The following is an 18354-nucleotide window of genomic DNA, read 5'->3' as shown; positions in this document are numbered from 1 at the left end:
AATTTTTCCATCGACTTCCAAATGCATCTTAAGTTATTCTAGGCATGTGCTTACTAACAACAAAGATGACTAATTCATTGATAAATATTTATTTATACTGTAACTGTGCTGCTCATTCAGCTGTTACAAAAGTTAAAATGAGTAATAAAATTGCTTAAAAAAAACAACAATCTTGTTTATGTAATAAAAAACTGTTAAAATAGCAGCAAAGAAAACAATAAAACACAAAATCTAACTTCCTCTAAAAGAAAAGCATTTTGTGATGATGTTTAAAAATCTGCACAGTTTGCATTTGTTAAAGTGCCTTTTTTTTCATCATTGCAAATTGACACTGCTTTAAAATGTACTGGAATTTATTTAGACCAAGTTTAGCTGGCTGACTTTGGCTAAAATGATAGTTCGTTATTTCTCACACAACTTCGTCTCACACTTGTGAGTAGGGAGGCGATGTCCGTAAATCGTGTGTGTGTGTGTGTGTGTGTGTGTGTGTGTGTGTGTGTGTGTGTGTGTGTGTGTGTGTGTGTGTGTGTGTGTGTGTGTGTGTGTGTGTGTGTGTGTGTGTGTGTGTGTGTGTGTGTGTGTGTGTGAGAGTGTGTGAGAGTGAGTGTGAGTGAGTGAGTTTGCGTCCTACTCTCCGCCCACCGGGACAAATTTTGTGGATGACTGAAAAGAGCGCGCTCAGTTAATTCTACTATTAAATAAATGTGCAATGTACAGAGTGAGACCTCTTTCTCCCTGTTTGAAGCGAGAGAATAAGAAAACAAACACACAACAGACATACATTTATTATTATTAATAATACGTTATCACGTTATTGACTTTATTTTCATTTATTGTTTGATTGATTACTTAATAAAAATTGGCCCAGGCCTCGCTTCTATATCCAGTCTATTGACAGATATACGTTTGAACTATACGCTACAACAGTGAAAGATGCATGTACATGTACAAGTCAGTCTGCCCCGCAACAAGAGGATATAGAAAAAGTAGAGCTTATTAACTGAAACTGAAATAAACTGGCGGACTTGCGCAGAGCTCTTCGGATAAACCACTACCATATATGGAGACATCTGCTGACGTGATTAAGGCAAAATACGTCACTAAAGTCTCAAATTCCTAACAACTCGTTTGAAGCATGTTTGGAAGAAGGAAAGATTGTTTTATAAATATCTCTGCCGTTTTTCCATGGTTTGATTTCACATTTTCGGGACTTATGCAGATCCCAAACATGTACAAACCCCGTTTCCATATGAGTTGGGAAATTGTGTTAGATGTAAATATAAACGGAATACAATGATTTGCAAATCCTTTTCAACCCATATTCAATTGAATGCACTACAAAGACAACATATTTGATGTTCAAACTCATAAACTTTTTTTTTTTTTTGCAAATAATAATTAACTTAGAATTTCATGGCTGCAACACGTGCCAAAGTGGTTGGGAAAGGGCATGTTCACCACTGTGTTACATGGCCTTTCCTTTTAACAACACTCAGTAAACGTTTGGGAACTGAGGAGACACGTTTTTGAAGCTTCTCAGGTGGAATTCTTTCCCATTCTTGCTTGATGTACAGCTTAAGTTGTTCAACAGTCCGGGGGTCTCCGTTGTGGTATTTTAGGCTTCATAATGCGCCACACATTTTCAATGGGAGACAGGTCTGGACTACAGGCAGGCCAGTCTAGTACCCGCACTCTTTTACTATGAAGCCACGTTGATGTAACACGTGGCTTGGCATTGTCTTGCTGAAATAAGCAGGGGCGTCCTTTGTACCGTTGCTTGGATGGCAACATATGTTGCTCCGAAACCTGTATGTACCTTTCAGCATTAATGGCGCCTTCACAGATGTGTAAGTTACCCATGTCTTGGGCACTAATAGACCCCCCATACCATCACAGATGCTGGCTTTTCAACTTTGCGCCTATAACAATCCGGATGGTTATTTTCCTCTTTGGTCTAGAGGACACGACGTCCACAGTTTCCAAAAAACAATTTGAAATATGGACTCGTCAGACCACAGAACACTTTTTCACTTTGTATCAGTCCATCTTAGATGAGCTCAGGCCCAGCGAAGCCGACGGAGTTTCTGGGTGTTGTTGATAAACGGTTTTCGCCTTGCATAGGAGAGTTTTAACAAATGTAGCGACCAACTGTAGTTACTGACAGTGGGTTTCTGAAGTGTTCCTGAGCCCATGTGGTGATATCCTTTATACACTGATGTTGATTGTTGATGCCAGCCTGAGGGATCGAAGGTCATGGGCCTAGCTGCTTACGTGCAGTGATTTCTCCAGATTCTCTGAACCCTTTGATGATATTACGAACCGTAGATGGTGAAATCCCTAAATTCCTTGCAATAGCTGGTTGAGAAAGGTTTTTCTTAAACTGTTCAACAATTTGCTCACGCATGTGTTGACAAAGTGGTGACCCTCGCCCCATCCTTGTTTGTGAATGACTGAGCATTTCATGGAATCTACTTTTATACCCAATCATGGCACCCACCTGTTCCCAATTTGCCTGTTCACCTGTGGGATGTTCCAAATAAGTGTTTGATGAGCATTCCTCAACTTTATCAGTATTTATTGCCACCTTTCCCAACTTCTTTGTCACGTGTTGCTGGCATCAAATTCTAAAGTTAATGATTATTTGCAAAAAAAAAATTATCAGTTTGAACATCAAATATGTTGTCTTTGTAGCATATTCAACTGAATATGGGTTGAAAAGTATTTTCAAATCATTGTATTCCGTTTATATTTACATCTAACACAATTTCCCAACTCATATGGAAACAGGGTTTGTACCAATAGGTAAGAAAAGTTGGTTTTGCAAAATAGGATCCCTTTTAACTCTTTTACCACAGTCAGGCCCAGAACCAGTTTACGGCGATAAACAACGGCTTATTGGCGTTAGGGACGGCGTGGCGCAGTGGAAGAATGGCCGTGCGCGACCCGAGGGTCCCTGGTTCAATCCCCACCTAGTACCAACCTCGTCATGTCCGTTGTGTCCTGGGCAAGACACTTCACCCTTGCTCCTGATGGGTGCTGGTTAGCGCCTTGCATGGCAGCTCCCTCCATCAGTGTGTGAATGTGTGTGTGAATGGGTAAATGTGGAAGTAGTGTCAAAGCGCTTTGAGTACCTTGAAGGTAGAAAAGCGCTATACAAGTACAACCCATTTATCATTTATTTATCATTTATTGTACAACACATATGGTCGAGAGATTTTGTTGACATTTGACTGGAGGGGAGGGACAAAGGGTTCATCCAATCCAATCCAATCCACTTTATTTATATAGCACATTTAAACAACAAAATGTTTCCAAAGTGCTGCACAACAATATTAAACACAATTAAAAACAATATAAAATAAATATGATTAAATTAAAACAGTAAATAGAAAGCAAAATTTTAAAAACACAGAGGAAAACAGAGGACCACACAACTCACGTAGTGTTAAAAGCCAGAGAATAAAAGTGGGTCTTAAGACGAGACTTAAAACACTCCACTGTGGGAGCAGTTCGAACATGGAGGGGCAGTGTGTTCCAGAGCTTAGGGCCGACCACAGAGAAGGCCCTGTCTCCCCTGGTTTTAAGTCTCGTCTTGGACACCACAAGCTGGAGCTGGCTCTCGGACCTCAGAGCGCGCGCAGGAGTGTAAGTTTGGATGAGGTCTGAGATATACTGAGGTGCCAGTCCATATAAAGCTTTAAAAACAAAAAGCAAGGTTTTAAAATCAATTCTAAAATGAAGAGGGAGCCAGTGCAAACTCTGAAGAATTGGGGTTATATGCTGGCGTCTCCTGGCCCCTGTTAAAAGTCGTGCTGCCGCATTCTGGACTAACTGCAACCGGGAGAGAGCTTTTTGGCTAATGCCAGCATAAAGTGCATTGCAGTAGTCCAGGCGACTTGAAATAAAAGCATGCACGACTTGTTCAAAAAGGTTAAAAGATAAAAACGGTTTTACCTTTGCTAAAAGACGAAGATGATAAAAACACGATTTTAAAACGCCATTGACTTGTTTGTCAAGTTTAAAATCGCTGTCTATAGTGACGCCAAGGCTGGTGACTTTGGGACGCACATAATTTTGCAATGGTCCCAAGTCAGTGAGGGCCAAACACTAAAATTTCCGTTTTTCCCTCATTCATTATTAAAAAATTCTGGGCTAACCAAGCCTTGACGTCGCATAGACAGTTGAGAAGGGGTTTCAGGGGGCCGTGGCCTTTTGAAATAGGCATATAAATTTGGCAGTCGTCTGCATAAAAGTGATAAGACACTCCATGCCTCTTAAAAATCTCTCCAAGAGGGAGGAGATATGTCGATGGAAAAAAAACAGGTCAGTTTATGTCAACAAAGGTCCTTTCTTCTCTGCATTAGCACACATACAGGAAAACAATGTCCTTTCTTCTCCGCATTAGCACACTTACAGGAAAACAATGTTCGCAAAGTGCGGTAGGTTAAAAAATTATTTTATCATCGCTCATTCGCCTAACGTCTTTGAACAAAGTTAATGTCTATACTTGGTGATGTTGACGAGAGACAAGAGTCCGAAAATCCATTTTGACTCAAAAGCGGTTAACCGTACATAAATATTGTTTTACGACCTCCATGCATGCTTGTGGATCAATTTGTCATGAAATGTAAACACGAGGCCTGTCAATTTGTCATGAAATGTAAACACGAGGCCTGCGTCCATGGTAACTAGAAGTGGGAATCTTTGGGCACGTCACGTTTTGATTCGATTCTGATTCTTGGGGTGACTATTCGATTCAGAATTGATTCTTGATTCAACACGATTCTGGTAATATATTATTTGCTGTATAAATTATAATAAAACCTTTTCAAAACAGGTTACAGGTCACAAAAGCTCCTCTTGGCTGGTGACATATGACTTATATGCACAAAAAAACATCTTAAAACAAAAAAAAATTGCTAATTTTATTTACAAAAATCACAGAATGTTAATCAATCAGTCAATCAGAATATGGAGCAACTCAAACTCAACCCCAGTTTTACAATATGTAGGATAGAAATGTATAAAGCAATCAGGAAGACATACAAATACTTAGAGTATTAAATACAATATAAAAGTGGCACAGTATGAAGTGGAAGTACCAATGATTGTCACACACACACACACACACACTAGGTGTGGCGAAATTATTCTCTGCATTTGACCCATCACCCTTGATCACCCCCTGGGAGGTGAGGGGAGCAGTGAGCAGCAGCGGTGGCCGTGCCCAGGAATCATTTTTGGTGATTTAACCCCCAATTCCAACCCTTAATGCTGAGTGCTAAGCAGGGAGGTAATGGGTCCCATTTTTATAGTCTTTGGTATGACTCGGCCGGGGTTTGAACTCACAACCTACCGATCTCAGGGTCAATAATAATAACAAAATCAATAGTTGTGTTTTTAATTAAAACATTTGCAAAAAATAAATGTTGTTTTTAATCGATATTTCAAAAAAATAAAAAATAAACTTTTCGGAGTAAATAAAAAATGTCGATTTGGATGTGAATCGATTTTTTTTTTTGAGCACCCCTAACTATAACGGCGTCCTCCTCCACAGGTGGCCATGTCCTGCTTGGCAGCCGTGGTGCGTTACCTGGAGCTGCTGTCCGACGAGTCCAACTTTGACTCCTTCAGTCTGACCCCGCTGGACCTGGGCCAGTACATGAGGCTGGACAATGCCGCTGTGAGGGCGCTCAACCTCTTCCAGGTAGATACAGCGCGTCGGTGCGGCGGAGCACACTTGTTGATGTCACGTTTGCCGTCCTCCAGGGTGCGCCCGACGACACCAGCGGGGCTCACTCATTGGCCGGTCTGCTTAACAAGTGCCGCACGCCTCAGGGCCAGCGGCTTATCAACCAATGGATCAAACAGCCGCTCTTGGACAGAACCAAAATAGAGGAGAGGTAATGAACCATAATCTGTCAACTTGGATATTCCTTAGAGTAGTCTGTGTACAGGTTGTATTGCCGTATACATGTACGATCAACACACAACCATTGTTGTGTAAATAGCTGGCAACACAAGGGAGTGCAGCTCATAGTGAACAATTGTGTGGTTGCTGTGACTATGTAGTGCGAGTGCCATTGTTGTTTAGCACTGCCTTAGTGCTCTTGGGTATGGAATTGAGCAGAGCTGCTCAGATTGTTAATGGAATCCTCTTCCACTCTATGATACCATCACTCCTCACGCTACGCCACCTTCCTTCCTTCCTTCCTTCCTTCCTTCCTTCCTTCCTTCCTTCCTTCCTTCCTTCCTTCCTTCCTGTCGCCTAAGAATGCTCCACAGGTGCTTATGTAATCGTGTGGAGGAGACACACCTGTCCACTTTTTTATCTCCACCAAGAAGGCACTTGTCATCTTAGAGGTGTGTCCCGATACAACTTTTTAACTTCCGCTGCGATACCGATCCGATATATCAGTGCTGATTGCCGATATTCCGATATTGTCCAATTCTTAATTACCGATACCGATATCAACCGATACCGATATATACAGTCGTGGAATTAACACATTATTATGCCTAATTTGGACAACCAGGTATGGTGAAGATAAGGTCCTTTTTTAAATCAATTCATTAAATTAATAAAAAAGAAAGTAAAACAATATAAAAACAGTTACATAGAAACTAGTAATTAATGAAAATGAGTAAAATTAACTGTTAAAGGTTAGTACTATTAGTGGACCAGCAGCACGCACAATCATGTGTGCTTATGGACTGTATCCCTTACAGACTGTATTGATATATATAGATATATAATGTAGGAACCAGAATATTAATAACAGAAAGAAACAACCCTTTTGTGTGAATGAGTGTAAATGGGAGAGCGAGGTTTTTTGGATTGGTGCACTAATTGTAAGTGTATCTTGTGTTTTTATGTTGATTTAATTAATTTAAAAATATACAGATAATAAAATAAACGATACCGATAATTTCCGATATGACATTTTAAAGCATTTATCGGCCGATAATATCGGACATCTCTCGTGCTGATCATCCATCCAGCCATTTCTACTGCTTGTCCCTTTCGGAGCCGCGGGGGGTGCTGGAGCTTATCGCAGCTGCATTCGGGCGGAAGACGGGGTGGCGCTAATCATACATTACTTTTATTATTTTGTAGTGTGGAATGTTAGAAAAGGTTTGATCAAGTGAAATTATCCAAAAAACAATAGTAGGTTTGAAAAAAACTAACATATTTTTTTATTAACCATATGGAATGTACTTATGCTGTCTTTAAGTTGAAGTGAAGTGGTAATTTTTTAATTTTTTTTGTGACGACTTGAGCTCATGACACAGTAAGTTGATGGATGCGGACTCGTTTGTTACTGGATACTTTCTAATGAACTTCTGTATTGGAGTTTCTAATAAGCTTCTGTATTGGAGTTTCTGTGAGTAATACGCAACTCTGATTATTTGATACTTGTTTATATTGACAAATGTGCTGTTTTAGACTGCAATATTGTTCAATTCCATCCATCCATCCATCCATCTTCAACCGCTTATCCAGAATCGGGTCGCGGGGACAACAGCTCCAGCAGAGACCACCAGACTTCCCTCTCCAGAGCAACATTAGCAACTTCCTCCTGGGGAATCCCGAAGCGTTCCCAGGCCAGAGAGGAGATGTAATCCCCCCCCATCTGGTCCTTGGCCTGCCGCGGGGTCTCCTCCCAGTGGGACGTTCACTGGGGTGAACTCCAACGTACAGGCACTCGGGTGCTACACCTTGCCCAAGGGTGACCCGGAACTATGTAAGGCAGGGGCGTTCAACTCCCTGAGGCTTTATTCAAGCCCACGTACCCACATTGTTCAATTAAGGACGCTTATTATCTATGTCCAGCTTGTGTGCTATTGTGTGCTTAGCTGTTGTGTAGCTGCTAGCTCCTAGTAGCCTATAGCCTACAATGTTTACCTTTTTGTAAATGACTTGACTAAAATAGAAGAAAAGACCAACCTTATGTGTTTACTGGAGGACATTTAGATGTCAACTGGCTGTCCAGCTTTGCACACATAAACACTACAGGATCAGAGATTTTGCTTGCAAGCCCATATCATCCCATACTTGTTTTGTTTTTTTAAATGTTATCGGACTGATATCCCTAAACTGACGTGACCTTGTTTCTCCTTCACAGTGTCTCGGTACATGTTAGAATCAGTCTTTGTATCCACGGTCAAGCGCCATACAATTTCTTCTAACTTGTGTAGCCAGCTATTAAGACAAACATGTCTTTGTGTGGACTCATTTTTAGTATACTGTAACGCTGTACTGCTGTACATTGACACTCTAAAGTAGATCCCAAGTTTACTTTCAATAGTATTGTTCGTTGAGAGGGTGTGATAAAATACGCGCAGTAATGTGTGTCACTGTTGTTTTGACACTATTTGTGTTTGCAGGCTAGACCTGGTGGAGAGTTTTGTGTGCGACTCGGAGCTGAGGCAGACCTGTCAGGAGGACTTGCTGCGCCGCTTCCCCGATCTCCAGCGCCTTGCCAAGAAGTTCCACCGCCACAGCGCCACCTTGCAGGATTGTTACCGCGTGCACCAGGCCGTCAGCCACCTTCCTGCCCTCGTCGCCGCGCTGGAAAGATATTCAGGTGCCAAAAATGGATATTGTCTAATAAACAACCACTTTAGTCTTGTTTTAAACAATGACAGGTTAAAATTTGCTTTTAAATTGGGAACTTTGCTCATTTTGGCGTGAATCTAAAGCCGTATTATTGCCAGCCATACCTATAAAACGTTACAACTTCCTGTCCTCTCAACTAGGGCTGGGCGATATGGCCTTTTATTAATATCTCTATATTTTTAGGCCATGTCACGATACACGATATATATCTCGATATTTTGCCTTAGCCTTGAATGAACACTTGATGCATATAATCACAGCAGTATGATGATTTTATGTGTCTACATTAAAACATTCTTGTCACATACTGCATTAATATATGCTCATTTTAAACTTTCATGCAGAGAGGGAAGTCACAACTAAGTCAATGTACCAAAACTGTATTTATTAAACAGTTATTAAGCAGTGGCACAAACATTCATGTCATTTCAAAACAGAAACTGCAAGATTGTCAGAGACATTTTAAAACAAGCTATTAGTGCACTTTTGTGCATGATGTCACTAAGATGACATATCAAAACAACACTAAATTAAAGTGCACTTCTGGTACAGAATGCCACCACAATAGTTTAAAACAAATAAAGTGCACTTTTGTGCATGATGTCACACAACATAAAAATGAGCTGCATAATAGGAAATCAAATAGTGTATGTCCTTCGCTATGTATTAGGTTACTTTGCACGCGCGACTGGCTGTACGTGACGTATGTAAGAAGGTGCGCTTGTTTTATGTCTCCGTGAGAAGGAGAGACAAGAAAGAGTGAGAAACGCCTGTAGTGTAATGCCCGCAGCTAAAAACGTATACTCGAATATCACGATATAGTCATTTTCTATATCGTACAGAGACAAACCTGCGATATTATCGAGTATATTCGATATATCGCCCAGCCCTACTCTCAACATTGTGTTTTCAAAGGCATCGTAATTTCATTTTTATTGCAGCTTAGTTATACGTGCTTATTATTACACCTAAGACTGGTAAAATGCGACTTTCAACCAATTTACCTTTACGTTATTAACTACGAGAAGAAAATTAGTTTTGAAATGAGAATCATTTGGATGTCAATCAGCCTATATTAGGACAACATCAAATAACTGCATGTGAGTACACGGCTCAAGAGCATGTGTAAACAACAGAAAACATCAATTGCTCTGTCCTTGTAACAGTACAACACGGTAATGACTGTGAAAAGACTATCTGTGCGTGGAACAGTTCCTGTAAAATGTCTGTAATGTGACTTACAGTAGATGCTTGTCTTCAGAGGGGAACAGTGTAATCTAATCTAAAGCCCTGCAGTGTTGAGCATCCTGTGATTCTCTGCGTGTTTCCTCCCAGGCAGCTACCGGGTCCTGTTGGAGGCCGTCTTTATCTCCCCCCTCAGAGATCTGCAGGGCGACTTCACCAAGTACCAGGAGATGATCGAGACCACGCTGGACATGAACCAGGTCAAATTAACATCGACAAGAGTCAATCTACAGTGCCTCTGCTGGTTGCTGTTGAGTGCTGCACTGCATTTTTATAAAAAAATGTACACTATCAACTAATTCTTATTTGTCTATTAATTAACTCACCAATTTACATGCACTCCTGTCAAAATTTTAACTATGTTAAGGTTGCCAAAAGGTCGTTTTTTCAATTTAATTTTAATTATATGCACGACTAATCAATTATAAATGTAGAAATAATAAATGTTAATTTACAATTATATAGATTGATTTTAATATGGTATGTGCATAGAATATATTTTTCCAATAAAAAATGTTTTCTAAGCCTTTAAAAATAATTGAAATAACTGAAATAAACAAAATGAGATATTACCAAATTAAAAAAGATATTGTCTACTGTTTTTTTCAGGTTGAACACCATGAGTTCCTGGTGAAGGCGTCCTTCGATCCTGTGCTGAGTGAGCTGCGAGACAAGATGGACGCCCTAGAGAAGAGCATGCAGGGTGTGTTGAACAGTGCTGCCAGAGAGCTAGGTACTTTAACTCACGCACACACACACACACACGAAAGTGGGGATGAAAAAAAGATTTCATAAAAAAGCTATAACCAGTGGATTGGAGTGTACAGTCATGTGTTACAAAGGTAAATGTCAACCTTTTTGCCCATTAAAGAAAATCACAAGCATTACTTTTAAACGTAAACGCCTGTGGTGTAATACCCAATTATTGTTACTGTGCACATTGATTGGGCAACTATTGCTGTGTACACTTATTGAGCAACTATTACTGTGTACACTTATTGGGCAACTATTACTGTGCACAATTATTGGGCAACTATTACTGTGCACACTTATTGGGCAACTATTACTGTGCACACTTATTGGGCAACTATTACTGTGTACACTTACAGGGCAACTATTACTGTGTACACTTATTGGGCAACTATTACTGTGTACACTTATTGGGCAACTATTACTGTGTACACTTATTGGGCAACTATTACTGTGTACACTTATTGGGCAACTATTACTGTGTACACTTATAGGGCAACTACTATTGTGCACACTTATTGGCCAACTATTACTGTGCACACTTATTGGGGAACTATTACTGTGTACACTTATTGGGCAACTATTACTGTGCACACTTATTGGGGAACTATTACTGTGTACACTTATTGGGCAACTATTACTGTGCACACTTATTGGGCAACTATTACTGTGCACACTTTTTGGGCAACTATTACTATGCACACTTATTGGGCAACTATTGCTGCGCACACTTATTGGGCAACTATTACTGTGTACACTTATTGAGCAACTATTACTGTGTACACTTATTGGGCAACTATTACTGTGCACAATTATTGGGCAACTATTACTGTGCACACTTATTGGGCAACTATTACTGTGTACACTTATAGGGCAACTATTACTGTGTACACTTATTGGGCAACTATTACTGTGTACACTTATTGGGCAACTATTACTGTGTACACTTATTGGGCAACTAGTACTGTGTACACTTATTGGGCAACTATTACTGTGTACACTTATTGGGCAACTATTACTGTGTACACTTATTGGGCAACTATTACTGTGTACACTTATAGGGCAACTACTATTGTGCACACTTATTGGCCAACTATTACTGTGCACACTTATTGGGGAACTATTTCTGTGTACACTTATTGGGCAACTATTACTGTGCACACTTATTGGGCAACTATTACTGTGCACACTTATTGGGCAACTATTACTGTGCACACTTATTGGGCAACTATTGCTGTGCACACTTATTGGGCAACTATTGCTGCGCACACTTATTGGGCAACTATTACTGCGCACACTTATTGGGCAACTATTACTGTGCACACTTATTGGGAAACTATTACTGTGCACACTTATTGGGAAACTATTACTGTGTACACTTATAGGGCAACTATTATTGTGCACAATTATTGGGCAACTATTACTGTGCACACTTATTGGGAAACTATTACTGTGTACACTTATTGGGCAACTATTACTGTGCACACTTATTGGGCAACTATTACTGTGCACACTTATTGGGCAACTATTACTGTGCACACTTATTGGGAAACTATTACTGTGCACACTTATTGGGAAACTATTACTGTGTACACTTATAGGGCAACTACTATTGTGCACAATTATTGGGCAACTATTACTGTGCACACTTATTGGGAAACTATTACTGTGCACACTTATTGGGCAACTATTACTGTGCACAATTATTGGGCAACTATTACTGTGCACACTTATTGGGCAACTATTACTGTGCACACTTATTGGGCAACTATTACTGTGCAGTTAATGGGCAACTATTGCTGCGCACACTTATTGGGCAACTATTTCTGCGCACACTTATTGAACAACTATTGCTGCACACACTTATTGGACAACTATTGCTGCGCACACTTATTGGACAACTATTACTGTGTACACTTATTGGACAACTATTGTCCTGGATTTCCACTAAATGCGAAACGACTGCTGAACGGTGCCGTCATACGCCAATCCCCACCGCCATTGTGATGCACACTGTAGCGGTTCTGACGTGCAGCGAAATGGCGCATACTTTTAAAAGATCTTGCGAATCTGCACGTAATCATGTGATAAGGGGAGTTGTAGCAAGGCAACCAACAGAGGAGCAGAAGCAAGTAAACTCAGTTCTGCCATTCGGGATACGTAACGGTTGATGAACGGCAACAGTACGGAACGTCTTCAGCTTTGCCGTCTGTCAATACCCACAAGAAACCGTCTGTTTGACTTGACTCATGGAAAAGACGACAGTTTCGCCTTGCAGAACAACACATTTTTTTGTATTTGTAGTAATCAACAACACAACATTAACATTATCCCTGCCGAGCGTTGTTCACACACACACACACACACACACACACACACACACACACACACACACACACGCACACACACACACACACACACCTCATTTAATGCTAACCATTTCCTTGCTTCCCCGGCTCCCGTATCAACTGGTATTTACCATACCAACTTTATTTATAAAGCCCTTTACAAACAACCACAGTTGAAAAACAAAGGGCTGTACACCACAAACAAGTAAACACACATAAAGCAGAGAAATACAGGCAAAGGACAGACTAAAATATATCGTTTAAAACAGAGGTAAAATACACACACATATATATCCATGCATGTATAAAGAGCAGATAAAAATGATCTTAAGAACAATTTGTGTCAGGTTCAAACACCGAACTATCTATTACACAAGACAAGAAGAAGGAATCAGGCAGAGACAGAGTTCAATTTTTCTCATGAGGAGAGACGAATTGGGTTGTACACTCAGTTACAGTTTCACCCTACGCTCTAATGTACAGTCCCACGTGCTCCTCTATTTATTTGGGAGGTCCCTAGTTAACATCACTGAGGCTGCTTCTGAAGGGAGGGGTAATGCAAGCAGCCCCAGTAGACACAATACATGATTATTCAGAATGGAAATGTGCTGACACTCGTGATTTCGCCCTGTCTCTGTTTTGTCTGCGTTGAGGTACTCGATGTCCGTCCTTGGCTGTCAGCAGGCAGGGTCTGGAAACAAACTGCTGACACGAGACAACTCGCAAAGCAAGATTACAAGTTGTGCCTTTGCACAGATAGAAAAGTACAACTTCAGCACAATTGAGTGTTGTGTGATAACTTGTACATAATTATTCTAACAATTTTTTAGATAAAAGGCAGTTAAAAATTAAAAACAGTTTTAAACAGTTCTAAGTCTTACTTGACGTAGGTTTCGAAATAGCTGTCCAGGATATGCCTGTAATATGATTATGTGAGTGTGGGTCCTCCAGAATCACCATGTCTTCATCCAATTGTGTCAACGAGGTGAAATTACGTCTGCAAATCTTTTGTACAAGTTGACTTCAGACCCGTCCCCGCCCATTTGGACGTATTAAAATGTAAAATACTTTCTGCCTTGAGCACAGGGTATTTTATTCTGAAAGTAAACCGGATCTTTTATTTTGTGTTTGTGCATGACTTCCTGTCTCACACAAGCAGATTTGAGCTAAATTGATTCGACATGTTGCGGCAGCCAGCTACAATTGAAGATCTGCGGAAATTTATTGAAGGGACGCGTGTGCCGTTCTCAGAGGGTCCGCCAGTGGTGGGAAATGACACAAAAACTCGAATGGAAACAGAAAGACTCCTCCTTTGTTGCGGCGCTGTTCCGCAACCATTCCGCATCCAGCAGGCAACTACAAGTGTGCACTAGGGATGTCCCGATCCAGGTTTTTGCACTTCCGATCCGATACGATGTTGTTTTTGCACTTCCGATCCGATACCGATACTGGCCTATCCGAGCATGTATTAAAGTTTAAAGTTATTTAGCCTACTTAGTTGTCAGAATCATGTTGAAAAGGGTTTTAGTACTCTTGATAACAACTAGCCAGCTGAATTGGGGGAGTTTGAATAATACACAATGGTTGGTAACAAGAAACTGACCTGTTTATTCAAGGATAAACACAAAATAGACAAAATTATACTTGACAAACAGAAATGGCATCATTGAACTAGGGCTGGGCGATATGGCCTTTTTTTAATATTGCGATATTTTAAGGCCATATCGCGATACACAATATATATCTCGATATTTTGCCTTAGCCTTGAATGAACACTTGATGCATATAATCACAACAGTATGATGATTCTATGTGTCTACATTAAAACATTCTTCTTCATACTGCATTAATATATGCTACTTTTAAACTTTCACAACAAAAAAAAAATCACTATTTTTTTCATACGGTGTTGATCTGGAAATGTTTGCCTTGGCATTTTGATGGTGTGGGCGTGTGGCACCGAATGGAGATAAGCGTCTCGACAGACGTTACAATATTTGAATAATGATGACGAAAACTGTTTTCTCTGTCGTGTCCGTGTGTCGAAAATTGTTATGCGCTTATTTTTTTATTTGATTTAGTGCGTGGCATAGATTTGCCGTGCGCAGAGGACGCTTGAGCAGGCGCGCACCTTAGAGGGAACGTTGCTCGCACGGCTGCGCTAGCATCACAGCTAACGTTAGCCATGCTGCTACGTCTGCTGGGAGAGGGTGTATACGTATGTGACGTATGACGTGACAGTATGTGACGTGTGTAAGGAGGTGCGCTTGCTGTCTGTGAGAGGGAGACACAGAAAAGAGTGAGAAGAGCCTGTCGTGTGATGCCAGCAGCTAAAAGCAACTGCATGAGAATCCACAGACCTGTGGATGTGTTGAAGGTGTGCTGGAAAATGCGGAACGGAAATTAGGGAGCAGCAGAAAAGTGGAATGTATTATTTAAATCGGTGCGTTGGAAAACACGAAACCGGAGTTGTTGTTTTTTTTTAACTGGATCTGGATCGGCATTTTCCCATGCCTTGCCGATACGCATTTTTTGGCAAATATCGGCGGCCGATCCGATATTTGGATCGGATCGGATCCCTAATGTGCACTATGCAATCTCCATTGTGTCGTTGTTTACTCATGGCTGTTGTGATCATGGTGTCGTTGCAGGTTTGGACGCTGGTAAGACGGTGAAGTTGGAGTCGAGCGGCGTGCTGGGCTTCTACCTGCGAGTCACTTGCAAGGAGCAGAAGAGCCTGAGGAACAACAAGAAGTTCACCACGCTGGATGTGCAGAAGAACGGCGTGCGCTTCACCAACAGGTCAGCGTGGCACACACACGCCCTCAGGTGTCCTGTGCATTAATCGCCAGTTTGGCGCGTGTGTCCGCAGCAAGCTGAGCTCTCTCAACGAGGACTACACCCGTAGCAGGGAGGAGTACGAGGAGGCCCAGAACGCCATCGTCAAAGAGATTATCAACATCGCCTCAGGTGTGGAAACGCATCACGTGTTCATCACACTGCCCCATCCGCATGTCATTGATTAAACAGGAAGTCATCTTCTGTGTGCCTGAACTTACCTTCTGTGAACTTCAGCAATTCATTTCACTCGCCTTGTTTATAAAAAAAAATCATATTTGAACTCAATCAGCTGATCAGATTGTCAACTGAAGCCCTCACGCTTGTTCATCTTGTCAAACTAGGCTACGTGGACCCTCTGCACTCGCTGGGTGACACGGTGGCTCTGCTGGACACCGTAGTCAGCTTCGCCTTGGTGTCCGTCTCGGCCCCCGTGCCCTACGTGCGACCCCGCTTGCTGACGGACGACGGGCCCCGGCGCCTGGAGCTACGGCAAGCGCGGCACCCCTGCATGGAGGCGGACGCCGACACCTGCTTCATTCCCAACGATGTCTCCTTCGTGCAGGGAGAGAAGAGCTTCTTCATCATTACAGGTGAGCACACCCTCTCTTCAAATGTCCCAAGTAAGTATTTGATGTTTCAGACGTCACACAATACCGTATTTTCCGGACCATAGACCGCACCAGATTATAAGGCGCATTAAAGGGATGACATTAAGAATTTTTTCTAAATTAAAAACACTTCTTTGTGGTCTACATAACATGTAATGGTGGTTCTTTGGTCAAAATGTTGCATAGATTGTTTTACAGTCGCTTCAGGATGCGCACATATTTTCAGGACTTATGCAGATCCCAAATTAGGGCTGGGCGATATATCGATATACTCTATATATCGCGGGTTTGTCTCTGTGCGATATAGAAAATGACTATATCGTGATATTCCAGTATACGTTTTCACGCAGTTGCTTTTAGCTGCGGGCATTACACTACAGGCGTTTCTCACTCTTTGTTGTCTCTCCTTCTCATAGAGACATAAAACAAGCGCACCTTCTTACATACGTCACATACTGTCACGACATACGTGGAGCAGAGAGGTAGCGGCATGGGTAACGTTAGCTGTGGTGCGAGTGGTAATATGAGATAAAGAAGGTGCGAATCTGGTAACAAATGAAGGAAGTATTAATTCCCAAGAAAAACAGCACGGGGTCCATCGTCTGGCGGTGGTTTGGCTTCATGTGGGAATATGTCGAACAGACAACCGTAATTTGTCAAGTGTGGGGCAAAAGTGTTGCTACAAAAAGTAGCATTACTGCTAATATGTAGCATAATTTGAAAAGTCACCCGCTAGAGAATGAGGAGTGCTTGAAACTCTGCATGTCAACATCTCCGTTCAGTGCCACACCAACAAAATGCCGAGGCAACCATTTCCATATCAACACCGTATGAAAAAAATAGTCAACAACAGAAGGAGATAACCTACCACAGAGCGAAGGACATACACTATTTGATTTCCTATTATGCAGCTCATTTTTATTGGACACGTATTGAAATATCTTGTGTGACATCATGCACAAAAGTGCACTTTATTTGTTTTAAACTATTGTAGTGGCGTTCTGTACAAAAAGTGCACTTTAATTTAGTGTTGTTTTGATATGTCATCTTAGTGACATCATGCACAAAAGTGCACTAATAACTTGTTTTAAAATGTTTCTGACAATCTTGCACTTTCTGTTTTGGAAATGACATGAATGTTTGTGCCACTGCTTAATAACTGTTTAATAAATACACTTTTGCTAAATAGTTGTGATTTCCCTCTCTGCATGAAAGTTTAAAATGAGCATATATTAATGCATTATGTGACAAGAATGTTTTAATGTAGACACATAGAATCATCATACGGGTATGATTATATGCATCAAGTGTTCATTCAAAGCTAAGGCAAAATATCGAGATATATATTGTGTATCGTGACATGGCCTAAAAATATTGAGATATTAAAAAAAGGCCATATCGCCCAACCTTACCCCAAATACACATCTTTCTTACCAGAAGGTAAGAAAAGTTGGTTTTGAATAATATTGCGTAACAGAACGCCCGATAACATGTCTGCTAATAGGGGCCATTTTACGGTCCTTATACACACACACCCTACTAATACTCGTATGTTGAAGAGTACGTCTTACTACTGTAGCCGTAACGCGCCGACAATCCACCATAGATGTTATATACAGTGGAACCTCAATTTACAAACTTAATTGGTTCTTGGACATGGTTCATAAATCGAAACGTTTGTATAGTGAAGCATAGTTCCGTATAAAAAACATTGTAGACATGAATAATTAGTTGTAGCCTCGACAAAAGTCTCAATTTTAGTACAATTTATCATGTATGTTGCTGTATGTATACTTTTGACCCAGTAGATTTGCTCACATTTTCAGTAGACCCATAATAAATTCATAAAAGAAGCAAACTTCATGAATGTTTTTTGTGACCAACAAGTATGTGCTCCAATCACTCTATCACAAAAAAATAAGAGTTGTAGAAATTATTGGAA

The 18354-nt window shown here is 40.9% G+C and overlaps 1 protein-coding gene across 1 annotated transcript in view; it reads left to right on the top strand.

Moving 5' to 3' along the window:
- The window catches only part of msh2 (mutS homolog 2 (E. coli)), a 43208-nt gene that overhangs the window by 12203 nt on the left and 12651 nt on the right, over positions 1–18354 (top strand). The window contains exons 5-12 of the mRNA XM_061931914.2: positions 5558–5707; positions 5770–5903; positions 8389–8588; positions 9956–10065; positions 10475–10598; positions 15615–15765; positions 15836–15933; positions 16146–16394. Coding sequence (XP_061787898.1) covers positions 5558–5707; positions 5770–5903; positions 8389–8588; positions 9956–10065; positions 10475–10598; positions 15615–15765; positions 15836–15933; positions 16146–16394 — 1216 coding nt within the window. The remainder of the gene's footprint in view (positions 1–5557; positions 5708–5769; positions 5904–8388; positions 8589–9955; positions 10066–10474; positions 10599–15614; positions 15766–15835; positions 15934–16145; positions 16395–18354) is intronic.

Source organism: Nerophis lumbriciformis, linkage group LG39 (genome assembly GCF_033978685.3).
Source record: "Nerophis lumbriciformis linkage group LG39, RoL_Nlum_v2.1, whole genome shotgun sequence".
Lineage (NCBI taxonomy): Eukaryota > Metazoa > Chordata > Actinopteri > Syngnathiformes > Syngnathidae > Nerophis > Nerophis lumbriciformis.
The sequence above is the reverse complement of the archived record's forward strand: the minus strand, read 5'-3'. Positions and strand labels throughout refer to the sequence as shown.